Source organism: Pituophis catenifer, unplaced genomic scaffold, assembly GCF_029215685.1.
Source record: "Pituophis catenifer annectens isolate HBS135680 unplaced genomic scaffold, rPitCat1.0.hap2 SCAF_3, whole genome shotgun sequence".
Taxonomy (NCBI): domain Eukaryota; kingdom Metazoa; phylum Chordata; class Lepidosauria; order Squamata; family Colubridae; genus Pituophis; species Pituophis catenifer.
In genome coordinates this window covers 205,561,777-205,574,153 of record NW_027256883.1, presented here as the reverse complement: position 1 = coordinate 205,574,153, position 12,377 = coordinate 205,561,777, and the positions used below count along the sequence as shown (strand labels likewise).

The following is a 12,377-nucleotide window of genomic DNA, read 5'->3' as shown; positions in this document are numbered from 1 at the left end:
CAGCTAGCCAATCCCGTTCAACCGGTCAAGAGCGTCGGCGACGGGGATAGGTCGAGCCGCTTACGGCTGCCAGTACGTGCTTGACGTAAGGCCCCACTTCTTTCCTCCTCCTCCTTCCCTCCCTCCCCCACGAATGCGGGTAAGCGCCTGGGATAAAAGCGGAGGAGCCGGCGTAGGAGTGCTGCGTGAATAGCGTGCTGCACGCGGCATCGGGGAAGCTCCGGCGCATGCGCGCTGAGGGAAGGTGACGGTGCTGTTTTGAAGGGGGAGATCTCGCGCGGCTGTTGCTTCCTTTCATTCTCGGCTCCGGTCGGCGCTTTTTTTGTCGTCTCGCCGCTGTCATGAGTTACGACCGGGCCATCACCGTTTTCTCCCCGGACGGGCACCTGTTTCAGGTTGAATATGCCCAGGAAGCCGTGAAGAAAGGCTCCACCGCGGTAAAGAAAAGGCGCGCCTGAGGGAATCGTGAGGGGGGGGGGGGAGGGCTGGAAAGGGCCTCGGTCGCGCGGAGCAGAGACGCGTTGAACTCCAACTCCCATCACTCCCAGCCGGCAAAGCTTCCCCCCCCCCCCCTGGCAGAACCGGCCCAATGTTCTCCGGCTCCAGACCCGGGCCTCGGTCTTGTCTCTCGTGGACCAGGCCCGTCCCGTCCCATCCGAGCGCTGGCCTGAACTTTCCCGTCGATTTGCTGAGGAAAGGCGCTACTTTAGAAGGCCCGACTCTGACAAGATACAAGAACTAGCGAGTTGGAAGGGACCTTGGAGGTCTTCTAGTCCAACCCTCTGCTCTAAACTGGAGACAGACTCGGCCTATATACCATTCCGGACAAATGGCAGTCCGGTTGCTTCTTTTTTTTTGTTAATTAAACATTTTTTTAAAAACAAACAAAAGGAAAACTAACACTTTTTGTTTCAACAGTTTCGCATCTGACAAAAATTATACATTTTTCCCTCTCTTATTTCTACTATATCATTTATACATATACTTCTAATCTTTGTTTATTTACATATCAATACCCGTGTACCCACTTTCATTTCTACAATTTTTGTTTCCTCATATTAACAATTATACTTCAACTCCTATTTCTACCGTTGTTTAATTTTTCCCTTCCTTTTATCTCTCTCCTCCAACCATTCATACCATTTCTCCCACACTAAGTAATATTCTGTTTCCTTTGTTAATTTATCCATCTCTGCACATTCCAAAACTTTTTCTAATCAGATTTTCTTCGGACAGTATATTGTCATTTTTCCAATTTTTCAGATTGCTTCTTAAGCCCAGTTCTAGAGGCTCCTTGGAATGGGCAGAGCATTTTAGTAGTAGTAGTTAGTAGTAGTTGTAGTAGTAGTAGTAGTAGTAATAATAATAGTAGTACTTGGAACAGCTTACATCCTCCGAAGATACCTTAACAGTTCCTAGGTCCTTGGCTAGGACTCGAGCTGCTGAGTTATTAACCAGCCTCAAAGGCTGTGACTCTCACTAAAGATTAACCAATAATAATAATAATAGAAGATTTGTAAATAAAACGCCAAAAGTTTTTGGTGAAAAGACGCGCTTCAAGACCGTTCTTGAACTGTAACAATGAGAGAGGCCTTTTTCCAATAAAGGCCTCTTTTGGAGCTAGGCAAGATGGGCCTCCTTTTCAGGCACTTTGGGTTTGGATTTCCCAGAATTCTCAGCAAGGAGGGCCTCGACTTTTGGCTGTATACATCTGGTGGGGGGGGGGGCAGGTCAAGGGCAAGGTGATTTTGATAGTGTTAAACCCATAAGATGTGGGTACAGGTGTACATGTATAGTACAAGTAGTATATACATGTGTTCCCACAGTATACAATGCCATGAGTTTTGCTTTGTAAGCTTTGTTGTGCGCATCTAATGAATTGTCTGGATTTTGCTTTAATGTTGTAGGTAGCTTGGGGTGACTTCACCAACTGTGATACAGGCCATTGTGGGTTGGTGTGATGTTAGCAGGGGTCAGAGAAAAGGAGTGGGGGAGGCTATATGAGAAGTTCTTTTGCTTCTTTGGGTTCATCCTCTGAGGATATTGTTTTATATTGAAGGGGTTAGATAAAGTTAGGTTTGTTGTTGTCACATTTTCTATCCTGCAGAGAATTTAGGATTGTTCTCCAAAAGCTAAATAATTTAAAGGGAAACAGAAAGTGAAACAAAGACGCTTGGTGAAGCTTATCTGTCTGGCAAGAACTTTTTCATTTTTCCAGTATTGTACTTTTTTTTAAAAAAAAAGCTGTTTGCTCATGTTTTAAGCAGGGTGGATTTGATTTGATTTAAATCAAGTCAATTTAGATCACGATTTAAATCATGATTTAAATCACTAGTAAAAAAGCTTGATTTAAAATTAATCGATTTAAATCATAATTTTTAAGGAGCAACTTGTCATTTCTGTCCCACAGTGGTTCCTCCTCTAATCCACTGTTGACTCACCAACAGTCCCAATATTGCAGAATATACAGCCTCATGCTACATAACTAAGCTCCATTTCATGCTGAATAAACTAAATTATTAATGTATCTTAAATAGAAAACTATATTTAGATGGATTTTTATTCTAACAGCATTTTATTAAAATAAATTTGATAAAAATAAAAAAGATCCAATTTACATTTTTTAAAATCCAATTTTTTTGATTTTAAAAAAATCGTCTATTTTTAACCACCCTGGTTTTAAGCTTTAAAGTATAACATTTTACTTTTATTTAGTTATAAACATTCCTGAAATAGAAGGGGGTAGGTTCTTAATGGAATAATGAAAGTAATGTGAGGTCCAGAAATGAACACAACATAGTTCATTTGTGGTGGGACAGGCCTAGACAATCCATAGAAAGGATTGATAGAAAAGAAAATATTGATTGAAGGAGATCGGAAAAGAGACTATAGTTAAAAAATTAAGGAACAGGAATTTCAGATTGAGGAGGCAGGCTTTTTCAAGGAGTTAAAGATACTAGAGATCCTGTCAATCACTGGATTGAATGTGAATAATGTACAACAGTTCTGGTTAAAAGTTGGAAGAATTAAAACCTCTATAGAAAGAGGGGCTTTAAAGAATGTTAACCTTGTTTACTAAGTAAAGCGATATAAAAAGGTAAATGTGGCTGAGTGAAATAAAATATTCGTGCCTAGAATAAGCAGTTGAATTGCTGGATGTGAGCAAACAGGTATAGCAAGTGTGTATATGCAATCCTACATTGCCTTACTGTAGCCTGTGTTTTTTAAGATTAAAAAAAAATAATTGAGGCAAGTTGCCTCAAAGTAATATGATGGGCCTGGATTTACTTATAGGAAGATGGAATTTTGAATGAAAGACATTTTAGATTAAATCAGTATATTTTTCCTTGTGTATTTGCTTTCTTTACTTGAGAAATTGTACTGGACTCAGTTTTAAAATTAAAGAGAACTTCAGAATGTTCATTGCTTTTCTCAGTCTCTCTTGAGGAAAATGCTGAAAGATATATATCAAATTCAAGTAAAAAAACTGCTAGGGAAAAATCACTAAAGTTTTGGAATGGGATACAAGGTTAAATTGAAATTCAGGAAAAAGGAGATGCTGCTCGTTAGTAAGAAAATAAACTAGGATTGACATTCAGCATCTGGGTAGGACAAGCCCAGGCTTCTGATCTCACTGTATTTGCTGGGGAGATCTGAATATGGAATATGTCTGCCATTAAAGGTAGTATACTAGCTGTATACTAGGATATACCTTCCTGAATCAATCAGATTTGGCAAATCCTGCTTAGTTAAGTTATTCTCCTGACTGCTGCAACAGGTTTGATGAGCGATTGTCCTTGAAAGGTGTCTAAAAGTTGCAATTGGTGAAAAATGGGGCAAGTAAGCTGCTAACCAATGGGCGATATGGGAGTCATAGAATGATCATACAGAAACTTTGTACCAGATGCTTGTTGCTTACCAGGCACAATTTAAAGATTCGGTGTACCGGTAACCTCTCCTGTGAGGTTAGAATGAAAGGAGAGGCCTCTTTGAAAATATTCTCATTATCAGTGAGAGATTTCTTGCCTGTAGTAGGTGGCATTTTTGACATTGTTCCCAGATGTTAGAATATAAGAGATGCCTTGGGACCCTATTTTTTCATCATCTTAAAAAAAACTGTAAAGGCATCTGTCTTTTGAAGAAAGGTGCCTTCATCTTACTTTTTTCCCCTGATCTCGTATTGTTTTTTAAAAATTTGTCTTGAATATTCACTAGATTAGAAAAGTATGATATACAACAAGTAAAATAAAGTTGGTATAGGTGGCTGCTATAATTCTTTTTGATTGGTTGTGCTGGCTGGGGTTGATCAGAATTGAATTCCATAGCAGGGTGGGCACACATAAGGTTGCTTATTGGAGATAGTGCAATGGTTGTAGGAATGGTTTTGTTTGAATATATTTGTGTTACCAGTTAAAACCAATGAGAAATATTGTCATACGTGTTAAAATGCAAATTTTCATATCAAATAATATTTAGCAACAAAGTTATTTTGATTCAAATTTTGTTTAGGATAATTAAAGTTCCAGGTTCAATCTAAGTAGGCACCTCCCCTGGTAGAACAGGGAATGATTCTAGTCTGAAATTATAAAAAGGCATTTGTTTTGCTATTGACATTTTTTAAAAAATCCCTAATATATGGGGAAGATGCTTGATATGGTGCTTACTCCTTCATTTCATATTACAGGTTGGAGTGCGAGGAAAAGATATTGTAGTTCTTGGCGTGGAGAAGAAATCTGTGGCGAAACTGCAAGATGAGAGAACTGTCCGAAAGATCTGTGCCCTTGATGACAATGTCTGCATGGCTTTTGCAGGTACTCTGAGGATGGATTTTCTTAATGCTGTACAGCCTTTTCCCAATTTCACTTTTTTTAGATGTGTGAGACTATAAATCTAAGAATTCTTAGCCAGTGCATTCCTTGCTAAAAAGGCTAGAAATTACTCTTCCGGTGGAACTTTTTAACATTATTATTTACAAAGAATCTCAGCAAATTAAAAATATTGGGCTAGGGAAAAAATCTGGGGATTCCTTCTCTTCAAGTGTTCTGAAAACATCCTAATGAAGGACTGTTTTCTTTATCTTTCAGGTCAATTTTAAATCTCTTATTTTTTTTAAAAAAAAGTACTTTAAAATTGTTATAATCAGTTTTTGAAATCCAAATTTTTATAAGCAAATGGTATTCTACTTTGAATGTTGAGGAATATATATATATATATATATATATATATATATATATATATATATATATATGGTTCAGAAATGTCATTTTTCTATTAATGGAAATGTAATTATTTTGATGTGAATATGACAGTGTCATTCTTCTGTCAGATATTTCAGTAGCAGTGTTTAATTCCCTATTTTACTCTGCCCACCACTCCTCCCACCTGGTGGGGGTAGATTTAATAGGATAAAAACTGCTGTTAGAACACTATGTGCTCTAGAGATTATTGAAATTAAGTTTTCCTGATTTTATCAATCAGGTTAGCCAGCCCTGAAAGGCAGAATTCAATAGCTCTGATTCATTTTTTTACTTAACAATCAGATTTAGGGGTACAACACCCCTTGTTTTATTTCTTTTTCTAAACTAAACAATCTTCTTAACAATCTGACCTGAGGAATGGCAGTCACAAAATGTCAGGTTAATCTTTCCTCTGTCCTTTTTCATTCAAAATCATCACAGGGAAGCTCATAAGATACCATAATGAAAGTGTACTGGGAATACACAAAACATATATCCACATTAGTTTAGTTTAGTTTAGTTTATTTGATTTGTATACCGCCCTACTCCCGAAGGACTCAGGGCGGTGAACAGCCAACAATAAAATACATAAATACACAAAAATTTAAAAACCCGATAAAATCAAATTAAATTATTTGGCCCAGACAAATTAAAATACCCCAATAATTTAAAAACAGATTAAAATTTACATATTTAAAAAGGGAAGAGATCAGGCCAAGCCTGCTTGATGGAATAAAAAGGTCTTCACAGCACGGCGGAAGGAGCGCAGATCCGGGATCCTCCGTAAAAAAATTCATTAAAAGAATTTTTCTCCCTGGAACATAGGATGAACATGGGCATAAAATATTCATTTAACCAGCTTACTAAAGTAGAAATATTTTTTATCTGCCTATTTTGCTAAAGGCAAATTTTAATATTTTGAACTATTGTTTCCAGGTCTTACCGCAGATGCCCGGATAGTTATAAATAGAGCCCGAGTGGAATGTCAAAGCCATAGACTCACAGTGGAAGATCCAGTCACTGTGGAATATATTACACGTTATATCGCTAGCCTGAAGCAGGTATGTATATTTTTTTAAAAGGCCATATTCATTGCTTGGTTTTGTTGCAAACTTTGGGCAAAAATGGAATATAATATAGCTGCTTTTATTGGCCAAAAATAAAGTCTAGTTTTTTCCCCCCAAAGGTAATGAAAGATAGTAGGAAATAATGTTTCCTATTACAGTTATTAGATACTATGTTTGATTTTCTTTTTACAGCTTTACATACAGGTAGTCCTCTACTCGTAATAGTTCATTTAGTGACCGTTCAAAATTACAACGTCACTGAAAAAAGTGACATGACCATTTTTCACACTTATAACTGTTGTAGCGTACTCATGGTCATGTGATCAAAATTCAGACACTTGGCAACTGACTCATATTTATGACCTTTGCAATGTGCTGGGATAGTGTGATCCCCTTTTACAATCTTCTGACAAGCAAAGTCAATGAGGAAGCAGTTCATTTAACAACCGTGCTACTAACTCATCTGCAGTGATTCACTTAACAACTGTGCCAAGAAAGATTGTAAAATGGGGCAAAGCTCACTTAGCAACAGTTACCGTAGTTCTATTTTCATAACACCTTTTTTTTTTCTTCCTCAGCGATATACCCAGAGTAATGGCCGCAGACCTTTTGGTATTTCTGCCCTTATTGTAGGGTTTGATTTTGATGGAACTCCGAGGCTGTATCAGACTGACCCTTCTGGCACTTACCATGCTTGGAAGGTGAGTTGACCCATTAGATTTTGTGAAAATGAAAATGAAGGAGCACTTAAATCCTATAAGTAAATCCTTCCATCAGATTAATTCACTCTCTCATAATCTATGGAAGATTAGAAAGTATTAAACAGTTTAACCTAACTTTATATTTCTTATTCCTTTGTCTCCAATTCTGGATTAGATATCATTCCCTTTTTAAAAACTGCTTAGCCGTACTGTAATTCAAAATCGTACATTCCCTATTATTCACAATCCACGTATTTTTCTCCATTTATTTATATGGAGAAACCAGCGTTAGACTAGGTTCGTGCATCATACTAACCACAATGTGACTGGTTTGGTTTAACAAGATATGTGAACCCTGCAAAGTGAAACATGGTTAAGCAAATTAGTTCTTTGTTTAGGATTTAATGGGCTACTAGAAAAGTAGCCCCAAGGCAAGATAGGTGGCAAATTTAATTAATAAATAAATACATTTTAAAATGAAAGCTAATCAATGTGGAAACAACAGCCAAAATGTCACAAAATAATTTATAGCAACTATGGTTAAAGTGCTATTGTCATTTGCATTCTCTTATTTGTAGGGGTGTCTTCTTTTTGATATTGATAGCACTATAGAACTTCCCAGTCAACAATTGGAATTACCTCATTCTTGTTTAAAATATTTGTTTAGATATAGAAAATTCACATGGTTGCCCATCTTACATAGGAACTCCGGGTAGCCAACAATAATGAAGAAGAGGAATACAGTAACTTTTAAAACTCAACCCCTGACCAAATAATTAAAAGAATTGTAGTACAATAGCAAAGGCACAATATAACAAACTGAACCACACAAACCACGCTTGCAGTGGGTTTCCCTAAAAGCTAGCTGTTTGAGAAGGACAGAGGTGATGGGGTCTTAAGGGAACCTGTTACATAGGACAGGCATCATAATATTGTGGCCCTGTCTTGCTGCAAAATATTTTTGTCTGATTTCCCTAGACCCTAAAATATGGAGGAGTAGATTAATTTCAGGGTGAGATATGCAGTAATTGGACCTGGAATATAGCCATCAATAGGCTTTGTCGCTTTGTGGAAAAAATAACTTCTATCTTTCACTAAGAATATTGCATGTCGGGGGACTGTTTATGTTAATTGGGGTCATAGTGTCTGATAATTGTTATTAGCTGGAGGCATTTTAGGCTCTCAGATGAAAGATTTAAATATGTAAATATTTCATTGACATTTTTCATCATTTTGCCAAGCTTTGCAAAGTATATTTCTTATCCTAGGCTAATGCAATTGGCAGAGGAGCAAAATCCGTGCGGGAATTTCTGGAGAAAAATTATACTGATGAAGCCATTGAAACTGATGATCTGACAATTAAACTTGTTATCAAAGCCCTTCTTGAAGTAAGTGTCAACATTTGAATTGTTCCTAACTTGATTAGTTTGATAATTAACAAGCTAAATAGTGACCTAATAATTTAATATACTTTAATTTCATTCAGTAAAATTAAGAGCCAGAATTCTTTGCCTGGTTCTAAGACTGATTTGGAAGAAACACATTTCTTTCTGGGTGTTCTAAATTTATTAGATTGAAGCACTCTTAGATTTGTCATGCAGTTCAAATGAGATGTCATCTTCTTTCATTGCAAAAAAAATCCTCAATTGTAACACATTTGTAAGGAAATTGTTTTTCTGAATTTCGGCAATTTAAGGTTGTACAGTCTGGTGGAAAAAATATTGAGCTGGCTGTTATGAGAAGAAACCAACCTCTCAAGGTAAGCTGACTTAAGTAATATTAATTTATTACTGGGTTGCTATATCATGGTTTTTAGTTGCTTGGAAAGAGCACTGTGCTTGAAATGTAATGGCTTCCTAATAATATAGATAATTGGTATCTATACATTATACCGTACTTCTGAAGCCTAATTAAAGGAATATTTCATTACAATCCATTCTGTTTCACTCATTCCATTTTATTCCTAAATTCATATATACACGAAAGCAGAGGTTTTTCAAACTGGATAACTTAAAGATGTGTGGATTTCAACTCCCAGAATTCCTCAGCCAAATCCCCAGAACTCTAGAAACTCAGGTCCACACTGCTTAAAATCCCGCAGTTAAAAAAATACTGTGCTATAGAATAGTGGTCCCCAACCTTTTGGGTGCCAGGGATTGGTTCCATTGAGGACATGTTTTCTGCAGCCTGTAGAGGGCGTGATTACATGTGCTGTCTGGATCCTGCACATGTGCGAATGGGGCTTTGCTCGCTTGCATGACCCAGTTCTTGGCAGGCCTTGGACTGGTGACAGTCTGCAGCCCAGGGGTTGGGGACCTCTGCTATAGAATATTATAAATGCAATGTGAAATTTTGCCTCAATTGAAAAAAATTATCGCACACCAATTTTGTTGGTGTGATAACAGCAGCATTTTGTCCTAACAGGACTAGAAAAGATGGGGCTGAATAAAATAGGTAATGGGTTTATCTGTCTTTCCCTTAACCTGGCTTGCTTAACTGCACCATTATTCTCTGCTTATTACCATTGGATCAATGATCCTTCAGAGGATGAGAGAATTTGTTAGGGAACAGGCCACACTGAAACATCTTACGTAATATTTGAAACTGACCAATTGATGGTATTTTCATCACTTCCCTTTAGATACTGAGCCCTGATGAAATTGAAAAATATGTTGCTGAAATTGAAAAAGAGAAAGAAGAGAATGAGAAGAAGAAACAGAAGAAAACTACAACATGATGAATGAATTTCTTTAGTTTTGGTTTTTAAATCAATCATGAGTCTGTATAAATATGTAAGCATTCTATTTCCTTGTTCTCTGCCCCTTTTAAGAGGTCTACAATAAACCACCTGTTTTTTTAAGCTTGTTACTAGAAGAGGCTCCATTCTTATATGTGTATGTGTATATATATACACGTACATATATATATATATAAGCCAGACTGCAATAATACCAGAGTTTTTCTAAACAGAAATAGAAAATGTTTTCATAACTTGTTCAAGAATCCACAATTTGACATAGAAGATACCTTTTATTACTAATTGTTCTATTACTGTTTATCACCACTGCTGCATTGCTAATGTTTATGTTCCAGTTTGTTAAAATTCATCAGGGTAATGATTGACAAAGCCTAAAATTGCTGAAACCTCACTCCAGCATAATGTGGAAATGGTTCGTACTTCAATTTTGCACTTAAAATACAAAAGATAAAATGTAAACTTCTGATCTCTGTTGAACATTTGACAGTAGATCTGTGTGTGAATTGATTTCTAACTGCATGGCAGTAAATTTCAATAAAATCATTTTGGCAGGTAGTAGAAATTCTCATAGATTCAGGATGGGACCAGGGTTGTAATGTCACCCTGAAATTATGAAAATGTTACCGTAGTCTTGCTTTTTCAAAAAATACATTGGTGTTGAGCCCTTTTCTTACAAGCTAAATCTGGTTTGTTCCTTCGTCAGTTCCAGACAATGATCAAAGTCATGGGAGTTACAATCCAAAACTTCAAAGTGTTGGCAAACATACATATCAAATGGTATATTTTGTGGGAGGATGCAATATGGTGAAAAGTATTTGCATATAGAACAATTGGAACATAGGGAGTGTTAAGTTGAATCATTGGGAAAAGGGGGTTTTCTGTCATTTAGAGCAAATAAGCATTTCAGTGAAGATTTTTTTTAATCTGTCCCTTGAATTATGGTCCTTTGTGATTTTGCAGCCCAGATAGAATAATGTAAGGTAGAAGACGGGCTAAGCCAAGATTCACAGGTCTGAACCACTCCCTGTGGCTGTGTACATGTGCTGGAGAATACTTGTGAGCCTTTGAAAGGTGGTGTCAAGATCCCGATTAACAAACCCAAGCAAATCAGAACTTGGAGGCTGAGGTCTTCCTCAAAGAACTTCTTTATTGGATACATCATAGTGGCACGATCAAATGGAAAACCAACTCTAAATGTTTCCCACGATTTCAGTATAATTAAAATAGGAAATAACTCCCTCCCCAAATGTCACAGGTCACGTTGGCCAATTAGGTTAATTGGCGGGCTCTCCAGGCACTCCTTCCCGTCTCTATCCACCACCTGTAAAGATGACCTTGGTTCCTATGAGAAAGTTTTGTCTAATGTATTTCATCCTTCCCCCTCCCCTGTGTGGAACAGGAATAGCAAAATGGCTTATGCCAGGTTCGATTCGAAGTTAACAGGTAGTGCACTATTGCAAAATTCACTAAGATTCAGAGAATCGGATATAGTAATTGTAATAAATGGAAAAGTAATTTTCAAGTTCAGTATAGGTGTTCCACATTATTTAAAAACTGAAGATACTTGGCTTCTGAAGTGATGGAGGATGCTTCTAATACGAGTGATACTTTCAGAGCAAGTACATAGTTTTAAGGGGTGTGTTTCTAATGGATTTTCATTTATCAATATTCATACTTAACTGCCAATTACCAAATTCAAGGAAATGTGCCCTAACATTATGAACACCCCAGTGTTGTTTTTATCTGGGCAGCCTACTAATCTCTAAAGCTCAAATGGAATGTGTTAGCAATATTGTGCAAGCAAGAGGCTATTGCTGTGTTATAAAAGACACAGATCCCCCCCTGGAAGTATCGCATGTATAGCCAGGACTGGAAAGTTGATATGCTGCAGAACCAGTATCAATAAGAATAGTTCACATGGGGCAAGTGTTGACTTCTTTGCAAGATGAATTACTATCTTCACAGAACATCTAGGGATGTCTAAATCATCCAACCTCTAATTTGAATTTGGTCAAAAAATCTGAGTTGCATAATCAGATTTAGCCGTTTTCAATATTCAGGAAGTGTATGGCAAAAATCCATCAAAATTTCAAAACTGTTCAAAGAAACTCAGTGGATCTTGTCTATTTTGTTCAATTACATGCAGGGGGTCTGCTTTGCAAGGATATTTCCCCCCCCTTTTAAGCAACCATTTTGCTCTTCTTTCAGATGGTCCCTACAAACTGCAATGTATAGTAGAAGGTTATGTTTTGCAAGACACGAACGTTAAGTATTTAAAAATGCCAAACGGCAGCTTCAGATTGGTTTCCCTAAAAGGACACCCAATCCATTTTTCATGGTTGCTAAAATTTTATTTTCCAAGCCTTTCAGCATCTCTTATCCAGGCAGAAGCATTTACATTTCAAAATGGAGATTAAGAAGCAAGTGGCTAGGCTCCCAGGAAAAATGTTGAAACTTCAGCAATAAAGAACATATTACTTGTATGAAAGTGCTTTTGAAGTAAGCAGACAATGTGTGTGCATGCGCATGTGTGTTTTTTCTTAACTCAAGAAACCATGTATCTAATTCTGGGCATCCTCCTAAATGCAGCATCATCCTAGTTTGCAAGTTGTCT

General features: G+C 37.1%; 1 protein-coding gene across 1 annotated transcript; it reads left to right on the top strand.

The window, feature by feature from the left end:
* The first annotated feature begins 238 nt into the window (after nt 1-238).
* On the top strand, nt 239-9,865 carry PSMA7 (proteasome 20S subunit alpha 7). The gene is made up of 7 exons (XM_070941781.1): nt 239-437; nt 4,685-4,811; nt 6,174-6,298; nt 6,883-7,005; nt 8,274-8,393; nt 8,702-8,764; nt 9,647-9,865. Exons 1-7 carry the CDS (start codon nt 342-344, stop codon nt 9,740-9,742), a joined length of 750 nt encoding a protein of 249 aa, XP_070797882.1. The 5' UTR covers nt 239-341; the 3' UTR covers nt 9,743-9,865.
* Nucleotides 9,866-12,377: the final 2,512 nt, after the last annotated feature.